The sequence below is a fragment of the Euwallacea similis genome, chromosome 3, assembly GCF_039881205.1.
Source record: "Euwallacea similis isolate ESF13 chromosome 3, ESF131.1, whole genome shotgun sequence".
Taxonomy (NCBI): Eukaryota; Metazoa; Arthropoda; class Insecta; order Coleoptera; family Curculionidae; genus Euwallacea; species Euwallacea similis.
The window spans coordinates 6,126,719-6,149,579 of NC_089611.1; the positions used below are offsets into that span (position 1 = coordinate 6,126,719).

Genomic DNA, 22,861 nt, shown 5'->3' on the forward strand with positions numbered 1-22,861 from the left:
GGTGTTTGCGTTTACCAACGGGATTCGGGGTAACACAGCGTGCTGGTGGTACTAACGGGGGTAATCTATATTTCCGGTACAAGGTGAGCACGCTGAAGGGACCAGTATTCTAACCCGGCAAAGGTACTAGTCCTAGATACAAAATACGCGCTAATATTGCTCGACTATCTTTATTTACACAAAATTGTTGCTACGTTTATTATCACAGTCTGTATGTACCATACTGAGGGTGATAATCATGGTACTTTATCTCGAGAGAACTAAGAGAAAAATAATAAGAGATTTTTAGGGTAGTTTTGAGTTAACATAGCTAACGAACCCCTTTTGCTACTTCCGCCCCTGCCACTCGTCAACTGTCACTCCTGTGAGTGTCACTTGTCGGTGCAGGTTTTCGGAGTAAACTACTTGTGAGTCAGTACCTAAGTGGCACTGCTTGCTATAATATCTACCATTTCTTATACATGTCGGAGGACCCGAAAAGAAGTTGCTTCTAGAAGCCATGAGTCGCAAATTAAACACAAGAAAAGTCGCTTATTACCACTAATTTATTACTAAGAACGAATGTCACTAAGATTACACTAATTAATATTTACACGATTATATATACTGACTACCGTAAATGGTGATAAATGTCTTATGCCAATTATCTCTCACAAAAGGTAGATCGTATGGAAATCGAATCATAGGATAAGAGATATGACAATCCGGGGCCAGTCCTCTCAATCTCAACTCTCGTTAATTACTGCCCTCCCTCCCTGATTTCCATTTCTTTCCTTTTTTTGTCCGCTGGCCCCGTTTACTCCCCTTGCATGTTAAAAACAAATGTATCTCTTATTCCCGGGGTTCCTGGAAGTCATACCATAAAGAATGATAATGAATGTTTTAGGTTGACAGAGTAGCGAAAAACCAGAACCTCGATCGATTACATAGGGTCCTACCAATACAAGAAATCTGCCTATCTACTTAGGAGTATTCACTAAATTTATGGTGGCGCCGACATACACACGTGGTGCATTTTCTTTTATAATCACAACCGTTTGTAAATAAATGCCTTAAAATATATCACAAAATAATTTTATTGTGGAGCAAAACTTCTACATCAAACAAATTTCACACTTGTTGGGACTGTTACTTGAGTCTCGCGCTCTCTCGCTCACTGCAATCGCGCCACTCTAGCGCTCTCTCTCCACCACCGCCTAGACGGTACGTGGATTTTTCCGCATTGTCCGGTGAATTCGAGAAGAGTCAGGCTTTTCTAGAAAACATGGCCAAGGGCTATAAAGGTCGCTGGGAAGTAGCACGTGCTCTCTTTCAACATAAGTCAAAGGTACGGTACAGTGCAGTGGAGTGTTTTTGAATTGTTAATTGTTTGTCTGTGTTATAGCTTGGGATTAAATAATTTAGCTTCCCCAAACCCAACAACACTTGTTCATCGGAACTGTTTAGTTACTTTCACTTGATTCACTGCTACTCGGTGGTGTAGGCATGTTGTCTATTTCTTCCCTGAAGCAACATTAAATAATTAGTGTGGACATTTCGTACAAAAAGTCAGAAGAGACTCTTTACAAGTATTATATATAAAATACTACAATCACATTGACTTATTATCTTAAAAAAAATTCGAAGTCCTGTAAAGTTGTTCTGTAATTATTGGGATTTCTGAATGTTAGTAAAACACTCACTTCGTTTCTACAGATTATTGTAATGGTGCGTGTTGTCTCGTTAGGTGAAAACCCATTTATATTTTTAAATAGTACACAATATTGAAAGGATGAATCTCTATTTGAAAATATCATTTTCTTAATTCCATCTGATATATAATTAAGGTGGACATCCTGCAATGTACAATTTAGCGCCATCGACGATATTTCGATTCTGCAGGCCATTTTAGTTTGTTTTCCTTTTTGAAATTTCCTCCAACTTTGTATCAAGGTTTCGACCGAAAATGAAAAGATTATTTTGTCTTTAAAACGTGTTCATTATCGTTATACGTTCATTTTGTCGTAATGATAAAAATATCACATACAAATATCAAAATAAGTGGACAAAAAGTCAAGTTTTTCAAGGTCTATTGTCTAATGTGAAATGTTAAAATAAGCGCTCGTGTAGTGTTGGTTAGAGTTTTATTATTGATTGAGGCAGGAAAGTGTAATGTAGGGATGTTATTCAGATGTAGTATATCTTTTTATCATAAGATGGCGCGACCATGTTGAAAATTTATGTAAAAAGTTAGAAAAATGAATAAAGGAGTATTTTTAATGAATTCATTAAAAATATATTGGAATATTTTTTATTATTTTATTAACGTTCTTCCTAGAAACACATACTTTTATAATAAGCAATTGTTTAATGTTATGTGCAATGTGCAAAAATTTGAATTCTCAGTTCATCCTTTTATTGTGCATATTTGATGCTTAGTTACATACAAACACATTTGTGATTTGGTTTTTAAATTTTTAATAATTTCCTCAACTTGTTTTTTGGTTAAATTGCCATTCTGATATTTATCATTTAAATTGTATATAAATTTGTCAGGTGCCTGTTCATTTTCTGATTGATGATCACACGATACCTTCGGTATCTTGTGGAAACGGAAGCTTTCAGCTTCTTTCGGCATCCGGTACCGAAGGTATCATTATTCGCATTCGTAACCTCATTATCTGACTATTTTAATAGCCTCAATTGCTCACTTTGTTCGCTTTTCGTTATCTCTTCGTTACTATTAATTACAGTGTCATTATAATCACACTGTGTTTGCGCTTTACTACTAATACTAGTACTAGTACGCATTTGTTGCATTTGAGTAGTAACGTTTTCAAGTTCCTCTTTCAACTTAGTTGCAGGATCTTTTAGTCCATGTTTATTCATCATGTATTTTCGGTTATTCATACAGGGTATTTCAAATTCGACCCTCACCATTGGGATCTCGGAAACTAGAGGAGATACGAAGAAGTTTAAATGGGGGTAAAGTTGCGTAATCTAGCGCTTGATCGAATACCATTTTCAAAATTTTAATTTTCCGAGTACTTCCGAAGATATCCGAGAAAAACTAAAAATTGGAGAATCCATTTTTATTTTTTTTTAGTGTTATTTGATAAGGAAGATTAAATCCGTAAGCACATTCTCATTGCCACTTTGTCTCAGCTACACTATGACATATTCAGATTTGCCATCCCACATTTCGTCTTTCGGCTACCATTATTAACTTTATTTTTTCTTACGGGCGCCATATTGGATTTTTCGACAGAAAAATAGTGTGTTTAATTCTGATTTTATTGATATAAAACTTCTTATAATTTGCTTTTTTAAAAGTCGAAATATTACATAGTTGGCCTTGGCCTTGACCTTGGAAAGACTTTCTTTTGTTCGCATTATATGACAGAACTCCTCAAACGAGATTAGAGCGTGTGCAGATTTCCAATGAAAATGAGCTTCAGAAATGAAGAGACACGAGATATGTTAAGACTTTATTACAAATTTGATAGGAACAGTACGAAAACAGCTCAAATGTATTTTGAGTTATATCCGGAAAGACAACAACCGCATAAAACATTATTTAAAACTTTGGATGAACATTTCGAAAGCACCAAACTCACCAAACTGACCAAAAACCTAAAATGAATTATGGAAACAGAATGGAAAAAGATTTTCAAAGGTACCAAACTCAGCTAAATGTTGATCCAAAGTTTTAAATAATGTTTTATGCGGCTGTTATCTTTCCGGATATAACTCAAAATACAATTGAGCTGTTTTCGTACTGTTCCTATCAAATTTGTAATAAAGTCTTAACATATCTCGTGTCTCTTCATTTCTGAAGCTCATTTTCATTGGAAATCTGCACACGCTCTAATCTCGTTTGAGGAGTTCTGTCATATAATGCGAACAAAAGAAAGTCTTTCCAAGGTCAAGGTCAAGGCCAACTATGTAATATTTCGACTTTTAAAAAAGCAAATTATAAGAAGTTTTATATCAATAAAATCAGGATGAAACACACTATTTTTCTGTCGAAAAATCCAATATGGCGCCCGTAAGAAAAAATAAAGTTGATAATGGTAGCCGAAAGACGAAACGTGGGATGGCAAATCTGAATATGTCATAGTGTAGCTGAGAAAAAGTGGCAATGAAAATGTGCTTACGGATTTAATCTTCCTTATCAAATAACACTAAAAAAAATAAAAATAGATTTTCCAATTTTTAGTTTTTCTCGGATACCTTCGGAAGTACTCGGAAAATTAAAATTTTGAAAATGGTATTCGATCAAGCGCTAGATTACGCAACTTTGCCCCCATTTAAACTTCTTCGTATCTCCTCTAGTTTCCGAGATCCCAATGGTGAGGGTCGAATTTGAAATACCCTGTATAGCGGTTTAATTTGATTATAAATTCGTAACACATTTGCTCTAGTAGTGTTATACTTACGTCCTATTTCTGTTATAGAACATTTTTCGTACTCAACCAGTTCGTAAATTTTTAATTTTTGTTCAGGATTCATTTCAATATTTATTTATTAATATTAAAATAAAAATTTTATACGGGCGCAAGGCGCCCTACTAGGATGCCTTCGGCATCCGTATAACATTAATAGAACACTGACAGTATAATAGTGTAACAGTAATATAACAGATTAAATTCACTTTAAAACATTAAATTTCCTCTTTTAGAGTATTTTTAATATATCGTGATAAAAACTTACATTTGAAACTGTCTAAAAAGAATTCAGACTTCTTGGGAATTTCTAAATTCAGCAAAAAGTTAGGCCTGAAGGCCGATCATAAACTAGGGCGACCATCCCAGAATAGTTTACAACCTGGAATTCCCAATGGGTCTTTTATCTTTATTGTTGGCCAGAATTGGGCTTTAGCTTAAAACTCATCTGATGTTTGCAAGATGTTGGAAATCGGACAGCAACATGAAAGACCGACAAAGGTCAGTTCCCAGATTGTGTGACGGCAATAAACTCATTAGGCGCACTCCATTGCATCGACAATGCGGCAAGGAAGAGATTAGATTTACCGTCAGTTGGTGTATTGTCCTTTCATCCTCCTTTGTCGGCTGAGACGGCTACCCCCCCCCATAGGGATGAAGCCGAACCAATGGGAGTGAAGGAACTAGGAGAACTTTTCATCGGGATCTGAACAAGGAGTCTTCATCAATCTGACATCAAGAACGGACACACAAGAACCTTTCACACAAATTGACACTGCGGTCTAGTCTTGCAAACACTACATACTTTAGTTAAATAAATCAAAGGTGCATCAATTCAGTTCCTCTCGGTCTGACAAAAACGAGAGTGGTCCTTCGGTGATACACAAAACTCAGAACCAGCCGCGGAAGCAGATACCATTAAGTTACATCAGTGTCTTGGAGAGGTTGAGTAACAACCATCCCCGACAGAAACAATAGTTACGTACGTGTTCCTTCTGAGGTCTCCGTTGGAGCAGTGACAGTTTTATTAAAATCCACTTGAAGAATCATTTTATTTTTGAAACCAGAGATATTAACAGGCTGGTGAGACAAATCTACACAGTAAATTCGTTGAATAAAATATCGTTGAATAATGCAGGTGTATAAAGAGGAACTGTATTGCCAAGTCCAAAGACTTTTTTGAAATTATTACTATACACATCATAAGCTATAGCGTATTTTTCATTTTCAAAATCTAAGTCAAGAAATTCTTCCGGATAACGTTTGCCGTTAATTTCAAAGTAAAGATTTTTTACGTTTGCATGATCAAATAAGTTGTTATTTTTTAAATGATCGTTAGTCCTATCTGTTTGGAAAGCTACAAATGCAAATACCGGATTATCTACATTCCTATAAATGTTCGTGATATCTAAATGTAGTGTTTTTCCCGATACATTTTTGTGTTGTATACATTGCCAGCTTTTAAATACGTATTGGTAGGGACCTGTAGTCATTTGATTGATAATTTCAACTTTAGTGTCATCGTCGTACTCCAGAATTGGTACTCTTAGTAAAACTTCCTTAATTACAATTTTTCCTGGATGAGGTAATGTATCATCGGCCTTTTTACTTTTCCACCTGTATAACGCTTCGTCGTCATTATTTCCCGTAAATGTTATTCCAAAACCACCTTTATAGATAGGAATATTCATGTCCGAAAAAAATCCCAAACCTAAATCCCCCAATTTGCTAAAGACTGAAAAATTTCCTCCACCACTGAATCTCGAGATAAAACCTGAATTTAAAAGATATCCGTTCGTAGTAATTACATTTTTTAAATTTTCATCTGCAATTTGAGCACCAGAAAACGATACAGCTCCTTTAACTGTCCCTACAATTCCGGGGAACTCTATTTCGTCTAACAGTTTATCATGTTTCTGTCCCTGCCATTTAAAATACATTGTGCAAGTTGTGATCAAAGTCCACGTCGGTGGACAGCATTTTGTGGCACCAATTTAAAAAGCACGTAAACGAAGATACAGGAAGCAAAACTGTCCCGGCACCCAAAGTCGAATCGAGTTTGCAAAATGAAATTCGTTTATAAGTTTTCGATTTCAATTGAGAATCACAGAATAAAACCACATTCGATTGCATTCAGTTTCATGCCTACATCAGAGTAATAACTATTCTAACAAAAAATGCACCTAAACGTCTTCCTCCTATTCATCATATGATGTGCAAAGTAACTTTTTTGGGGAAATAAAAAAAATTTCGGAATAAATTTCTTTAATTTTCCCCATGTAGGTTTGAGTCCCCAGGGGGTTTGAGAAGGTTTTTGATGCCTTTACTTAAAAGTTTTTCCAGTGGTTTGGGTGAGACGAAAAGATTACCGCGGTGAGTCTTTGGCGATGATTAGGGGCTAGGTAGGTACCTGGGGGTAAAGAGGAATATGGGGTGGGAATAGGTGCCAAATGGGTGATTGTGGGGTGTGGGGGTATAACAGCCCACCTAGTAGTAATGTGTCCTCAACGGGCATAAGATGGAAACAAAACGTATAGAGATAGTAAAAGATTAAAATACCAACTTAATCGATATTGAAACTTCTTATACGTTATTGTAAATCCGACTCGTCATGAGTTCCTTCCGCTTAAATTTCTGACTAATGAAATTCCGCAAACAAGACACAATAAAATTCCCCCTGCAGGCATCGCTTCCGCGTTACCTATACCTACCTCATCAACTGGTATGGAACCCATTAGATTGCATTCAAATTCTATACCATTTAGCGTCGCAGCACGAGTACCCAATAAGTACCTCCAACACCTGAATGCACATTTATTTAGCGGAGAATTTGCGCGACACCGCAAATCCACGCGCCGACATGAAAAACGTTCATCCTTGGCCTTTATCTTAAGGTATAATCGTACGATAAATAAAATTGTTATCATTTATACCTAGTGATTATACTGAAGTGATACAGTTTCCATTATTGGGGTTAACACGCAATTAACAGGTGTTGAGAAGATGACGCGACCTATTGGGGTGGTTTTGAGTGTGGTTTGTGCGGTTTTGGTGGTGAGGGGGGAAGGCAAGTATTAAGTCGCCGTGATCTGAGCGAAAATACAAATTTGGAGTTTAAAATAGGAGTGAAAATTTTGGTTTAGTTGATATGTAGGTGAGTTGGTGTAGGACTGCAATTTAAAGGCAGCTTTGATTAAATACCGGGCTAAGGTAAATAGAAAATAACAAAATTCCATATCTACAGATAACTACAGCCACATGCTGGTAGGTACTACTAGTTGATTTGAGGACACTTTTTTATTGTTTTTGGGTATAACGTAAATATAATAATAAATAAAAAAGTTTTAAAAGAAATCTAAAAATGAAAGAAAAATGGTGGCAGAAAAAATCAAGGAAATAAGGCTTTAAATTGGAACTTCAGTCCACTATTAATTTCCTTTATTTCCCAATAAAATTTCACCGCAATACCTTGTAATATCTTATTTATATCACTGGTTGGCATTACTATATAACTTGACCTAGGCGATGACGGTTTATCCCACTTTTAAACAGTTTAATTAATTTATACCAAATTTGAAAGTTTGAAGGTCGTCAGAGACCAACGCCACGTTAAAAATTTATTTAGTTTGATGTTTTGTAAAAACACCAAATAGATCTTTTATTTGTAATGGCTACAACCTTGAGGCCTTGTTTTAATAGTAAAATCGTGAATTTTGTACGCACAAATGAATTTTAAGATGCCCTTTAGCCTATTGCTACATGCGAACATCGCATGCATGTGTAGAAAGTAGCAACGGATTTTCTGCTTTTATGTTGAGAGGGATTATATGGATTTTTGCACGAAGACAATGTCGAAATACTTTCGATTGTATGAGTCGAAAGCTGCGTAAGAAAACACAACATTTTAACAGAAATCACGTATCAAAATATTTCATGTAGTCATGGGGAAAAATAACTCTGAGTAAGAAGATCATGAATAGAAATTTCACCCAGGAGTGCCACGTCGCTATGTATGCTTCACCCAGATTTTCCAAACCTAAATATCTCGGGAACCATTGCTAGAAACAAACGTCTTTTCAGAAGGACATCACATTGATCAACGAATTCTAGAAGACCAACTGCCAATTGACACTGGCGCTAATTCATCAATACCAGAAGGGAAAAGTTCTTTAGCAGAAAGGAGTTCCTCGGAACATTCTTTCAGCCCTGTTCCACCCGCTCCAGTGAACATTACTGCCCTACTGAGGAGCGATAATGCATCTATAGCTACAGATAATGGTACATTCTCAAAGAACTTCGAAACAGAATTTCTTTACTTATTTATACTTCCAGAAAAGCATGGTCCGATAGTTGTAAATAACGAGCAGGGCACAGCAAATGACACGGACACGGAAATTGAAGATTTGCTGCACAGAAATGACGATAATGAACAAGGTAGTACTGATTCGAGGTATTAGAAACACCTTTGAAATGCTAAAATTTCAGAAAAATACATCCAAAACTACCAACATCCATTCGAACCGGAGATTCCCGTTAATTATCCGGACAAAATCGATAAAGAGGCGGAACGAATTGAGGATAGTGAGAAGACTGAGGACGAGCTGAGGCGCCACAGAGATGGCAAGTTCAGCTTTGATTGTTATCTCTTCATTGTGAATATTATTGAGGTTGATTTCAGAAAACATCAGCGATGTGCCTCATGGGGCTCTGGCAGTAGTGTTCATGTCAATGTTCGTAACTCTTGCAGCCTTGTGCTATGTCGGTCTATTAATATGGAGGAGATACCTTGAGTAAGCACCTACTAGTCAAATGTTTCTTATATTGCTAAAAATAATTCTCGCAGGAACAAATACGGAAGTCGTACTTTGTTGGTCGAGGATGAAGAGTTGGCAGATCCTAACGATATGAAGCATTTCTCTGTAAGTTCAAACGGTTGTAAATCAAACGGTTTAGAGCAGTAGTACCGTAATACTTTTCTTTCAGATTTAGGGGTGAAATTTTCATTAGATTAAAAGGATTTAAGGTGAAGTTCCTTTCTACAAGTCAACGATTTGTTCATTTTATTAGGATCACTGCGTCAAGCGTTTATCTCATTTTTTTGCAAATCATGTTGAGATTTAGCTATTTGAAGTGTGTAAATAAAACCAATGGAACTGCGACTATTTATATAAAAAGTTATTTAAGATTTACATAGGAAGCTTAATTTGTAATAGTTGAGTAAAAATCTGTGATACTTGAAAAATAAACTATATACGCAAGGGTGTACGAATCGTGTTTTATTACAAATCTATTAAGAGTTATAGAAATATAATATAGACTAGATATCTATATAACATCACAGTTGCTTAGAAAACATTGCAATAGCGTTAAGTGCCCGGCTTGAGAGCGCGGTTAGAAATTCAGTGAATACAAAATAATCTTTAAGCCTGTTGTTTATCTCAGCATAGAGCTACACTATAAAACGTTTAAATCATCAATCAGAGGCACATAGGCATAGAGACAGTAGTATTAATTAGGAAGGTTTACTGGTCAATTTATTTGCGCAAATCTAAGACGTCTAAAGGTGTGTTTTCGATGCTCACATGACTGGCATTCTGGAAAGAAAATCAACCTTTAAGTCAGTGAAAAATTGAGGGAAATTAAATTTCAGATGACCCATTTGTTCTGGCAACTTTGTCTGAATCTACAAAATTGATCAATACTCTGTGCTGATTTTAACGTTTCTATAGATATTATGCCCTTGGTAAGTTGCCAGAATTTTAATTTATTATTCCTAAAATGCCGCACCTTTAAAACAGCAATTTTAGTAATTTTAATTGTGACCCAAAAAACAATATCACACAAATTTTACCTAATTACATTATTTTGTTTTTTCTCTGACGTTGATACGAAGTTGCCATACAATTTGAGGGTCCACGATGGTTCTTACAGCGCTAATTTTGCTTAATTTAAATAACAGAAGTTAAATAAGGTAGTAAAACAAAAATTTGCTCACGAGGCACCCAAACATACACAATCAATATCGCGCTTCTTTTTACAATTATTTGGAAATGGCGAACTTTTCCCAACATTTGAAAACATAGGCGACTCACTTCTACCACTTACCTTGAATAAGGGAGGATCCGTAGTATGAGGATGAAATCCACTCTCGCGACAATTGGCGATATATTGAAGACCATAGTTTGGGGTCAGATTAAAAAATCCAGTACTAAAAATTCACATTTGACATTAAAGATTTTTTTTGCCAAATAATGTTAATCTTACTTATTAAATTTGGGAGAACACACTATGGCAATAGCCTCAGGCATCAATAGCTGATAGGGACAGTGTGTGTGCAAGTCTACACTTGAGAGAAATGCAGTCTGAGTAGGGTGGGTCTGTAAATGCATTGAATACTCCATGATTTCATGTTTCATGTGATACTTAACCCACATATTTTTTCTAGCTCAAAGCGTTAGATTATGAATTTAAACTTTAAATTTGACTTTAGCTTATGGAGAATATGGAGGGAGGACTTACATGAATCCAGCCAATAGTAATTAAATTATACTGATCTTGGAAATCAAAAATTTCCTCTTCATTTGTAGTTGTACAAGAATTTGAAGTGCCACTTTGTTTCGGCACAATCATATGAGTTATTATTAACTGATTTTTCTCCTATAAACATCATTATACAAAAACACAGAAACATTTTTTCTCAATTAAACTTACTAGCTTGCCTGCTAGTATTCCACAAGTTTCAATGTTTTTAATTGTATTTTCCTGGGCCAAACTCTCAAAGAGATTCATTACTTTTGAAGGAACTACAACTTTTCTCAAATCTTCATTACTATAACCAAAAGTCCCTGAAGGTTTTTTGGTCCTGTCGAATGAGGGCAGGATTGGATGTTCACTGGAATCGGTGCTGTTTAAAAGTAGTTAAATATTATGTAAGTTGCATACTTTTCACTTGCTGGTGCTGAAGGGGTGGGGGTGACTAGGGCTGTAGTTAGGTTGGCATCGGGATAATTAACATTATCTATTGAACTTGGAATTTTGGCTGTAACAAATTCAGGTGGTGGACCCCTAGGTTTAATGCCTGGGTCTTCATTTTTCTTTAACTCTGCCTTTTTCTTCCTTTCTTCTGCCTCATTTTCAAGCAATTTCTGTGTTTAACGTGTGGTATATTAACAATAAAAATTGTAATTATGACTCACCAATCTAGCACTATAACTGTCATAGTCCTTCTTATAAATTTCTAATAACTTTTCCTTTATTTTTTCAGCCTTAGGAAGCACATCTCTTAGTGCATCCTGAATGGATGATTTCTGGTTTAAAGGTACTTTATTAAATTCTGGATGTTTTCTTATTTTTTCCAAAAATAGGGTCATAAATTTTAAGTACAGACAATAAGCATTCTCTAAATTTCCTTCTTTATAATACACATTGGCCATTCGGACCATTTCCAAACCTGATCGATAATATCTATAACAAATTTCCATATTGGAAAATTGATGGCACCAACTTTCTTCGCTATCTTTACCTTTTTGGCGGCACATTGAAATCGACTTCAATTAAATTGCTATGATCAATTAGCTGTTTTAACCGTTTGTTGGGTTGAATGCTATCCAATATATCAGACATATTCTTAGCCATTTTCTTTTATGTGTTTTCCTCACTTCACTGATTTCAAGCGTGTTTACAATATACTGAGGCAACGCAATTACCGGTTTATTGTCCTTTTATACGTTTGGTGAGTCACTATCATTAGGAAAATTTTATTAGAAAGCTAGGAATTAAGTTGATCAATTCTGGGGTTTGTTTATTTACAATTTTGTTTTACAATGTCAATTATGACATATGGCATAAGTAATCAGCTGATGAATTAACAGCATAACTTAAACAAAGCCATGAATCTAGAATTGGCAACATGGCATGATAATACTAATATTTTCTCATTCGCGCGATGTTGCAATTTACATATATATATATTTTGAATTAAAATCTATTTAAGTACCTACTAACTACTGAAGTATAATATAAGTATTCTATTTTCTATAAAGAGTATGGAATCGAAAATGTTTCTTTTATAATGTATTTCTGTAGTCTCTACATATATTTCGGTTCCAATAACCAGTATGCTAACTAATACCTAATTATTTCCAACAAAAAAATCACACTCCTTGTTTTATTTCATGAATTATCCCAATTTTACTAATTCACAATCTAAACTGCAGAGAAATTATGAAGGCGCACGCAATGAACCTCTAAAAATAAAAAACATGAACGCATCGAATTAAAAATTTCGCTTTTGATCATAATTTAAACGACGCTCTCATACAAAACTCTCTCCCGTAACAATACCTCAGCTTAAATTGTGATAGAGTTTGAAATATCAAATTTTACCTATTAGCGTGGACATTACCACAGCGAGTTAAAACTATTGTGCCTTTACCATTTTACTTTCACAAATTTACTTCTATTTCACAGTTAACGCTTCGCGTGGTGCATAACTAGCGCCACAAGTGGCAAAAAAGAAACGGCTCCCTCTTTTGCAGGATTGCCGTATTTCAAACGACGGCACTCTGATGCACTTCTTTGAGTCTAATATGTGTCTTTCTAGTCTTGGAGATGTTTCTGAGGTTTTAAGACTAAGGCAAACTCAACGAGATTTTTGAGAATGTTTCGACGGGTTTTCGAAGTTTTGAAAGCATGTCTGCCTTAGCGGTGGATGAATTTAACAAAACATTGTTATTGACACATCACAATAAAAGTTAACATTTATAAAAATTAAAACAATTTTTGTCTGAAATTTGCCGTTAACATCGTAATAATCTCGGTTAAAATATTCTTTGATGTGTTAGAAACGCATTATGCTTTGAATTTCCAACTTCCCCTCGTATTAATATATTATGACATAATTAGCAAATCGATTAATATTCTAAACAACAGAGAGGACTCGATATCCAAACCAGCATACTAAAACATTTATTGGCGGCATTGCACCGACTTAAGTTTTAGGTACTGTGTTCAATTAAAGATGAATAACGGTAAAGTAAACAAACTTATTGCATAATAATTTTGCTGGCGATTTTTGTTCAATCCACGTTAATTGCAAGAATAATTTTCAAAGTATTTCCTCGTTCTACACAATCAAAAGATAAGATATGAACAAGTGTATTAATATGGAGATATATTTATTTCTCGCCGCATTTGACGACTCATCGCGTTCTGTGATTGAAGTCTGGTTACCTTGAACCATCGTTGATATTACTGGGTACCACTTATTACCTCGCAGCCAAAATTATATTTGGACTTTTATCTTGAACATGAGTTTGCTTTATGTATTGTTTTTCTTGGTAAGTATTAGTATTCTATACAAACTTATTTATACACAAAGTTATATCATTTTATACTGTTTACTGATTATGTTACTCAAATTCAGTGGTTTCGCATTAAAGCGAAGAAGACTCTAAGATGCTAAATTTATTTCAAACACCAGCAATTAGTAGTTGTATTTATAGATTTCTGTTTAAAAAGCATGAGCGAAATTTCCGGCAACTTATTAACTGATTTAAATTCCCATTGAAATATTTCGCAATTCTGATCAATCTCGTACAATTAAAATTTTGAAAATGAGAGTTCATGATTACTATTCAGCATTTACATAGACGACAACTCAACAATACACACAAGATTGTTGGTTATGCTGCTCTTGTCCAGCAGTTAAGCGTCTCTTCATAAAACTGATCGAACTTAAAACATCTCTTATTACAGGACATGCTGAACCTGGCAGTATTCCTGCCAGTGTTCAGCCCCTTCATTAAATCAATCGGAGGAACTCCATTTACTTTAGGAATTTTGAATTCCAGTGGCGCATTAATCAGTCTTTTATGGAACCCCATTGTGGTTAGTATTTTTCATTTGGGATCGTTTTCCTGCTTTATTTTGCTGGTGATTTTAAGGGGAGTTTGAGCGACCAAATAGGGCGAAAAGGGCTACTGATAAAATGCTTTTGGGCCAGTGCCATCGGAAGTCTTCTTATGGCCTCCTCAAATTCACTGATTGTAGCCTTTTTTGGGAAATTAATCGGATGTAAGCTTTACAGATCAATAGATTATTACTTGAATGTTTATTGATGAATTTTTAGCTCTTGGAACTGGAGTAGGAATTCTGTTGAGATCAACAGTGGCGGACATATATAAAACCGCGGAAGAAAAGAAGACTTTCTTCAATAAATGCGCTTCTTTTATGTCTGTTGGGTTTTTGTTAGGATCAGTTTCCAGTGGGTTTATAAGCGAGAGGGAGAATGGATTTTCCTTGGCTTTCCTGCTAATGGCTGGTATCATGGGTGTCGCATCTCGTAAGTTCTAATTAAATATGAACATTTTCTTTAAATAGGAAAAATCTCTCAAATGTATGATTAACAATGTCCCTTAATCTCTAATATTTGATTTAAAAAAACTATTATTTCAACGCGTTTCAAAAGAAGTTTAAGTGATTGTGCATATTATCTACATAACCGGTAAGAGCATATTCAAGATATGAAAATTGTGGGTGTGTCGTTTGTAAAGAAAATTCTACTAACACTTATCAAGCTTTTTGTTGTCCTATGTTTCGTTGTCTACATGTTCAACTTACTAAGTATACATATATCCACCTAGGAATACCAAAACATTTTCCCTTTTCAGTAATCTCAATGCGAACCTTGCCAGATGATTCACCAACCCCCAACCAAGTAAACTCTGAAACCTCAATCCTTGACACAGGAGTAACCGAACTTAAATCGGCAGCAGCCAATTTAAAAACCATATCCTGGGACCGCTATAAATCAATCTTTTACATTAAAGGATTTTACGATCTCAGCACATCCATTATTTTCTCTAACATCGGCCTGATACTAGTCAATGACTTCGATGTGAAAGGACGCACCATCGGATACGTGTTTATGATGGTCAGTTTGTTTAGAATAGCCGCCAACATCCTCAAGTTGAAGCTCAAAAACGTTTTGGCAAAAATCACTGTAAAAAACCAGATTATTGGGGGCGAGATTGTGCTTTTTATTGGTTATATTGCAATGGCACTCTCTGAGAGCATTTTTGTATTTATGCTATTTTTGGCCACGATGGTCTTTGCAAGGGCATTCTTGGACACCATGTTGACCGAGGTGATCACCACTAAAACAACGCAAATGGATAGAGGAAAAGTCATTGGGGCTTATGAGAATTTGTATTCATTTAACATGTTTGTAGCTCCCCTTTTATCAGGGATTCTCTCTCCAGTTTTTGGGCAGAGATTTATATTGGGTTCTGCCGCTATACCTATAGCTATTTCAATAGCAGTGGCTAATGGAGAGGCAGAATCAGAAAAGACTGAATAGCTGAAAGTATTTGTAGTTACTATGACCAAGAGTTGTGGAAAATGACACCAATAATTTTACCTAGTCAATTTCTAGTATTAATAATTATATATTATGTAAAACCAAAAGATGTGTGTCATTTCTCCTAATAGACACTACTTTTTTTTCAACCTCACATTTTAACTTAAAATTTTTTTGTAGTTATTGCAAAAAACTCCTTACCCAGTGATACCAAATCATCAAAAGGCAAGCAAGAAACCAATCAATCTTTCATCAGCAAAGGCCTCACAGAGCTGAAAAGAGCATTAGTTGATATAAAAAGCATTACATGGCCTCGTTACCAACACCTCTTCATCATTAAAGCCGGCTATGAATTTGCAGCTACCATAATCTCCTCTAACGTAGGATTTATCATGGCAGAAGAATTCGAACTAAGGGGCAGATACATGGGCTTTGTTTTTCTGTCACTGAGTATTACAGGAATTATCACGAACCTGCTTAAACTCAAACTGAAATCTGTTTTTGACAGAATTCCAGATTATCAGCTTGTAATTAGAGCAGGGTTAATATTAATTTTGTCTTTTGTGGGAATGGCAACATCAGGCAGTGTGCTAATATTCATATTCTTCTTGGAGTTGATGTTTATGGCACGGACATTTTTGGAAACCAACTTAACACATCTTATAACTGCCCAGGTTACTGAAGATGATAGAGGAAAAGTATTAGGGGCTTATGAAAATTTAACACCCCTTTTTGGGTTTATTGTTCCAGCTACTTCAGGTCTGTTGGCAGAAATATTTGGCCAGAGACTTCTTGCCCTATCAGCAACAATACCTATGAGTTTAGCAGTTATTGTGGCCAAAAAATGTCACAATAAGAAGGATTGATTGATATTTTGAAGATTTGTTTATATTTATGAACAAATAAAATATATTCTAAAAAGTAACAAATAAGGCTAACTCACAGCAAACAAACATGCCTTTCTGGCTTTAATTCTTCTCCTCAAAAGTTACAGTATTTCTCTCTCTTGAGATTCTGAAAGACTCCTCAAAGGCTTTCCTCAATTCTGGATCTTCAGGTGGGAATAATTCTCGTTTAGTTTTGATCACCCATTCTTCAAAGAGGCTTGGTTGGTTGAAGTAGTAAAACATTGTCACTGGGAAAGCCAAGTACATGGCCATTTTACCCACCTCTAATTGCCAGTTTCCCATCGCTGCAAAGCAAATAATCATAAGACCATTAGAAAATTAAGTTCCTTGCTGAGAGTATATGTGAGTTACCAGATTTCAGTATGATTAGTATTGAAAATACAGAACTTACTTTTGCGATTTTACCAATTGGCGTTACCTTTTACAATGAATAATATTTGGTGTTTTATTATTATATTTATTTTAAAATTGGAAAAATGTATTAAAAATTATATTATTTATTGATGAAGTTAATATAACCACAGAAAATGTCTGTAAGAGAAACGTCGAAGCCAATCATAGTAGCATATGTAATATACCAAAGAGGAGCTGACAACAACGCACATACCGAAAACTAACCCTACTTGGAGGTAATTTATATTTTTTCCAGTCTTGGTCAGTTTTCACACGAGGTAAAAACGCTTTTCAGTGATTTTGGACATAAATATTTGGGACGTTTTCAATACAAATAAACTTTTCTTTAGATGAATGAATGCAGGAACGAAAAACACATAGATCAGAGGTTAAATTTAAAAAATTTGAAATATTCAATAGCTTAAGTAACTTCAAAATCACATGGTTCTTTACTGATTCATTTCTTTCACGCTGGTTAATTTGTGAATTTAACTTTATACAGTTACAAGTTTTAATTTGCCAAGGCAATTAAGTTCATGCCGAATTCGAAAAAATAATCATTGTTTATCCTTCAATTGGAAATAAGAACATTCTGACAAATGTCTCGCGACTTTGCCACATTTCCAATTCGACATCAACATTTTAGACTTTATATTAATTGTTTTAAGGTTGACACATGTTGTCAAAATCAGTTGTTCGCTGTTTTGACTATAGATAACAGAAATTTTGGATTAAATTTTTTTAAAAACCTATTTTTTCGCCTTTTAATTTACATGAAACAGTGATTTTGTTCTGCGTTAGGACAGAGCACAAGTTGGTCCATTTGTAGTTTCAAAGGCGCTTTCGCATGACTATTTCATTTGCGATAAATGGGTATTGAAAATATATTTGTCTGGTAAGTGGACCTATGTAAATAATAAAATTTTTGTTTATTTTAAACAATAATCCAAAGACACTGTTTGCACAGCAAGCCAATAACGTTTGCTTAGTTTATTTTACATGTTAATGTTAAAATTGATGTAGAAGGTGGACAATAATACTGTCAATCAAGGTCATGTCTATAGTCATTGGACAATCAGAATTTTTTATGGAAAACTGCTTAGTACAATGAAACAAGTAATCACAGACACTGGGTAATTAACACGCTATTATACAAAGCTTATTGCGCACAATTATATTTGTTTAACATAATACAGGTGAAAACAGCAGAGTCTTTGAAAAGGAGTCAAAGAGAGACATGAAGCTTCATAGAGAATTGACTTGCTCTGATGTTCAAATCAGTTCATATGCCTATAAAACCAAGAACAAGGTACAAGCACTCCTTTTCATTATACTGAAGCCCTGCAACTGAGATTTGTCTATTTAACATTGTTTAAGATAAACAGCTTGTTTTATTTATTTCCTACATAGAACACTACAAATAAGTGAGTAATAAAGAGTATTTCATCAAAAGCAACTCACATTGAAGATTTGTGCTCAAAATGTATAATTCGCTTCACTCAGGAGGGTTCTCAAACTAGTCCAAGACTATTTCCTTAGGCTCTTCAACAAAAACTTTCTTATCAAAGTAATACAAAAACTGCCCTAAGTAAGTTCCAATTACATACATGCATACATTCCACTTAAATCTACCCAAGGATTCATTTTTTATGACTGTTCACTTATTTCCTCTCAGATATCTCCTAGCAGGAAATTTTACACTTGAATAAAACCAGCTTTGTCTTATTTGAATCATTTAACTAGTGCTTTTGAAACATTTGATGATTCATTTTTTTCCTGCTCAAAATAGGTATCAAGAGAAAATTGGAACATATGACAAACAGTTATGGGAGACCAGAATAGAGCAGCGCGAACAGAGACATTATGGACTGAACCATATACAAATGCGCTCTGGAAAACCTGATACAGAATTGATTGATTTAGATTTAGTTCGAGGTGAGTTCTGCATGCTAGAAAAGTGAGTTTTTGAGTGTATAAATTTGTGTTTCTAGGCTCATCTTTCACCAAAGCAAAACCTCAACATGGGTTTGTAAAAGTCACCAGAATGGCTACATCAAGATGGCTGTTTATGCCCTTTTATGCCAAATGGTGGATGCGCCAAACATCTGCTAAGTTTTTCACATTTATTTTGTTCCTATATTTAGTTCAAATGCTTAATATTGTTTCATATTTTTACATTTATACATCCTCTTCTCAATCAGTCATCGAGGTAAGTTTATCAGAGCTTTTATATAATTGTTTATCAATAAAGTTATCCCAGAACATCTCGTGTATGGAAGTGGTAGTGCCTATTATAATGGCATGGTTATTAAGTTTGGTTCATTCCCAAATAGTTGCCACTAGTCCTGATAAGCAGGAGAAGCGACGCCGCACTAGAAAGAAGCTAAAATTTGCGGATGATATTGATAAGACAGGCAAAACCAGAAGGTTCTTTGATTCACACAAATATAGGTAAATTCAGAATAGTAGCTTATTTGCTTTATTGTGCATTTAACTTTAAAGGCTCAATATTAGCATATGTTTCAAAAAACCAAATATTGATGATGATGGTTTTGAAAGTCTTGTGGGTAATGGGTCAAGAACCAGTGAAGAAGAAGAAGAAGCTTCAAGCGAGAAACACGAGCCTGTTAAGAAGGGTGAGTTCAAGTTGGTCTTAAAAGGTTATGGCTATTTGGTTCAGATGCGAGTAAATCCGTAGAAACCAGCACTCCAATTCGGGACAAACCAACGGAATTTGTTGCCGAAGACATTTTCATTGAATTTGAGCCTGTAACTGAACAAGGAGCCACTTGTGTGCATTGCAAGAGAGGTAGTTACTGAGTTGCTCACAGGAATTATATAATAGTGGTTTTTATCAGGCAGCCAAGATCAGAGTTTAGAAGGGGAGGAAAACAGTTCCAACTGCGCTTCGTGCTTAAAATGCCGGAATTGGGTTAAGCAGCTAAACGACACTGTGACAAAGAAGCTGTGCTCTACCGATTCTGAAAGCGAGGAAAAAGAAGTATTTACGTTCAAAAAACCTAGCGTTGTAAGCTTTCTCATTCACTTCCTATAACTGTACTTATTTAGTGGTTTATCATTTAGAAAAAACGACGAACATCTGCTACTCAAACCCTCCCGAAAATTTCGGTGACTTCGGCATTGGATAGTACTTGCGACACCGAAAACGAAGCTCTCTTATCGCCTCCAGATTGGACTGCGGGTATTATTGACTGCAAATTTCAGTGCGAAATCGACTAAAAAATGTTTCAGGAGTCACTACTAATAGCGAGGGCTGCAGCACCGATTTAGATGATGTCTCTGACGCAGCATCTCCTGAGAGGTGCTCTGATTGTTTCTTATTAGACCCAGATGCTAATCCATCTTCAGTTAAAGGTATAATAATGATCATTCAATTAAAAATGTTGATAATCAACAATTTATCAGCGAGTTGCATCATCTACGAGCGCGACGAAATCAAAAAAGCAGACCTCTCAATGCTCGATATCAGCTCCATAATCATCTCCAAAGTTGAGGCTGTATCTTCCTCTTCAGATTACTTTTACGCCGGGATGGTGGTAGCCATGGTATTGGCCCTTTTGCGTCTCATGTGCCGACTCACGGAGGGCGGAACTGCGGTCCTGACATTCTGGGAAACTTGCAAAAATGGCTCTCATAGAGTCGCAGTTTCTGGGTTTGCGACGGATGCTGTTTATGTGATCGTGGACGAGTTGCCGAGGAGGTTCGGAGAGTTGGTAGTTGTGGCGTTGGGCACGTCGCCATGGTGGGTGTGAAGGGTTAAAAAAAGGCAAAAATTTGCTGAAATACATAATTGAATTGGGAATCTTCTCATGCTTCTAAAGTGTGTGAGCGGGAGGAATTTCTATGAAATTTTCTCTCCAGAAGACTTGTAATGAGTCTGCACGCTCTTGGTACTTTACAGTCCTTTGAACAATTTTTTAGAACATTTTCACTGCATTTCGAGTTTTAAAACAGAGATCTTAAATACACATTGGAAAGAGGCTTTGGTGAGGATATTTTGTAGTAAATGATAGAGTTTTTGTTACTTAAGGTTCGAAGAAGAAAAATAAGGAGATTCCTGTAATTAAAAGATAAAGAAGGTTTTAAGTATTGTAAATGAAGAAACTCTGGTTGACTCACACTGAAAATCGACCCGTACCTATTTTTTACATATTTTAACGAAGTGTTTCTAAAGTTTTTGGGAGCCCATATTCAGCTCAAGCAATCTTCCAAAATTTCCAGCTATCATTACAAAACGTTGAAACAGTAATTCCCTTCTTTTCAGGGAGCGTTACATCGTGGCGATGGCAATGATGCAACGTTTTATCTTTGCCTCCATGGTCTTCTTTCTGTTGGTAGTAGCTGAACGAACCTTCAAACAACGACTTTTGTATGCGAAGTTGTTTTCTCACTTAACATCATCGCGCCGAGCCAGAAAATCGGAAATACCGCATTTTAGGCTAAATAAAGTCAGTGTTGTGACCCAGTTTTCGAAAACATTGTTTTGACGATGTGGTTTCAGGTTCGCAATATAAAAACCTGGTTATCAGTGAGGTCATATTTAAAGAAACGCGGTCCTCAGCGATCAGTCGACGTCATTGTATCGACGGCCTTTGTGGTCACTCTGTTGTTGTTGGCATTTTTGTGTGCGGAACTGTTAAAGGTCAGAACCCCTTATTCCTCGTTCAACAGCTCTGCTTTAATTTCTCTGCTTTAGGACACAGTGTCCTTTTCCCAGTACTACCTAGAAGCTCTCGTTTGGACCTTAGGCCTGGGCGTAATGCTCCTACGGTTCATCACCTTGGGAACTAAAATAAACGAGAAATACCGCAATCTCTCTGTTCTAATTACCGAACAGATCAATTTGCACCTGCAAATTGAGCAAAAGCCGCATAAGAAGGATGAATTGACTGTGGCCAATAACGTCTTGAAGCTAGCCATAGATCTTCTCAAGGTAAATTCCATTAAAAAAGTGATGTTTTATGTCGTTTTTATCTTTTCAGGAATTGGAAAATCCCTTTAAAATATCGGGCTTCTGCGCTAACCCGATACTATACAATATAATTAAGCTGGTTATTCTATCAGCCCTTTCAGGTGTTTTGTCTGAGATTCTGGGCTTCAAACTGAAGCTTCACAAAATCAAATTCAAATGATCCAACTAGGGCCGTTTTATCTCATTACTTGCAGCCATAGTAACACTCTAGGTGATGTTAATCTATTTAGATATTTGCCAAGAATATAATGCTTTGTGATATCGAATAAGATTTATCACAGCTGTGTTGCTGTGAATAAACTTAGAACTTAGATGTAGAACATTTGAGTGAGTCAATCACTCTCTTCAACAGGGCAGAAAAAGTTTGTGATGCAAATATAGATGTATAAGGCCAGTCACTTCGGTTTTACTGCATTTTTTTAAATGAAATTTAAAAAAATCACCAAAAAACATTGTGTTGTCTCATACATCACATTAGATTTTTCGAAAATCGTGGTGCAATCTCAGTGGTTTTAAGGCGGATTTAAGGAGTAATTCGAAGTGAAAATGTAGCAGTGATATACGTTGTGATTTTGCTAGAGTCTATATCCTTTAATTTTTCTTTAAAAGTGTTCTTGTTTCTCAAATATGTATGTTAATAAACGAATAAGATACGCGTTAATTTATTTTACACGGAGACGATCCCAATCCCCGTTTAACATCTGTCACGTTTCCTAACATTTCGTCCCATTGTAATGTTATCACTTAACGAAATTATTCCTTCGCCATTATAAGCAGAAAAGTA

The 22,861-nt window shown here is 35.6% G+C and overlaps 5 protein-coding genes across 10 annotated transcripts; 3 read left to right on the plus strand and 2 right to left on the minus strand.

Annotated features, from left to right (window-relative positions):
• The first annotated feature begins 7,049 nt into the window (after nt 1–7,049).
• On the plus strand, nt 7,050–9,614 carry LOC136419843 (uncharacterized). 2 transcript variants are annotated; one of them, XM_066406415.1, is made up of 7 exons: nt 7,050–7,491; nt 8,508–8,702; nt 8,757–8,858; nt 8,910–9,044; nt 9,103–9,214; nt 9,268–9,343; nt 9,408–9,614. In XM_066406415.1, the coding sequence occupies exons 1-7, from the start codon at nt 7,428–7,430 to the stop codon at nt 9,411–9,413; spliced, it is 690 nt and encodes a 229-aa protein (XP_066262512.1). In that variant the 5' UTR covers nt 7,050–7,427; the 3' UTR covers nt 9,414–9,614. The 2 variants fall into 2 exon arrangements, with proteins under 2 accessions (XP_066262512.1, XP_066262511.1); XM_066406414.1 differs by having other exon boundaries at nt 7,053–7,491; nt 8,505–8,702; nt 9,408–9,612.
• A 65-nt stretch (nt 9,615–9,679) lies between these two features.
• Nucleotides 9,680–12,225, minus strand: LOC136419821 (STAM-binding protein-like). Its single transcript, XM_066406386.1, has 8 exons — nt 11,947–12,225; nt 11,621–11,888; nt 11,367–11,569; nt 11,136–11,316; nt 10,944–11,081; nt 10,689–10,801; nt 10,530–10,632; nt 9,680–10,018 (listed from the first exon to the last, which is right to left on the minus strand). The coding sequence occupies exons 1-8, from the start codon at nt 12,057–12,059 to the stop codon at nt 9,959–9,961; spliced, it is 1,179 nt and encodes a 392-aa protein (XP_066262483.1). The 5' UTR covers nt 12,060–12,225; the 3' UTR covers nt 9,680–9,958.
• A 1,325-nt stretch (nt 12,226–13,550) lies between these two features.
• LOC136419820 (major facilitator superfamily domain-containing protein 9-like) lies at nt 13,551–15,884 on the plus strand. The gene is made up of 5 exons (XM_066406384.1): nt 13,551–13,762; nt 14,181–14,312; nt 14,369–14,498; nt 14,554–14,766; nt 15,095–15,884. Exons 1-5 carry the CDS (start codon nt 13,733–13,735, stop codon nt 15,781–15,783), a joined length of 1,194 nt encoding a protein of 397 aa, XP_066262481.1. The 5' UTR covers nt 13,551–13,732; the 3' UTR covers nt 15,784–15,884.
• A 771-nt stretch (nt 15,885–16,655) lies between these two features.
• Nucleotides 16,656–17,230, minus strand: LOC136419853 (protein PET100 homolog, mitochondrial). Its single transcript, XM_066406430.1, has 2 exons — nt 17,083–17,230; nt 16,656–16,975 (listed from the first exon to the last, which is right to left on the minus strand). The coding sequence occupies exon 2, from the start codon at nt 16,971–16,973 to the stop codon at nt 16,752–16,754; it is 222 nt and encodes a 73-aa protein (XP_066262527.1). The 5' UTR covers nt 16,974–16,975; nt 17,083–17,230; the 3' UTR covers nt 16,656–16,751.
• A 520-nt stretch (nt 17,231–17,750) lies between these two features.
• Nucleotides 17,751–22,730, plus strand: phtf (putative homeodomain transcription factor). Of its 5 annotated transcripts, XM_066406357.1 has the most exons (16): nt 17,752–17,979; nt 18,111–18,217; nt 18,281–18,393; nt 18,874–19,019; nt 19,076–19,293; nt 19,345–19,535; nt 19,587–19,720; nt 19,765–19,893; nt 19,943–20,112; nt 20,169–20,286; nt 20,337–20,459; nt 20,511–20,847; nt 21,370–21,553; nt 21,607–21,747; nt 21,802–22,038; nt 22,088–22,730. In XM_066406357.1, exons 3-16 carry the CDS (start codon nt 18,353–18,355, stop codon nt 22,235–22,237), a joined length of 2,319 nt encoding a protein of 772 aa, XP_066262454.1. In that variant the 5' UTR covers nt 17,752–17,979; nt 18,111–18,217; nt 18,281–18,352; the 3' UTR covers nt 22,238–22,730. The 5 variants fall into 5 exon arrangements, with proteins under 5 accessions (XP_066262457.1, XP_066262454.1, XP_066262453.1 ...); XM_066406356.1 differs by having other exon boundaries at nt 18,074–18,393; XM_066406360.1 differs by having other exon boundaries at nt 17,751–18,393; nt 19,783–19,893.
• The last annotated feature ends 131 nt before the right edge of the window (nt 22,731–22,861 follow it).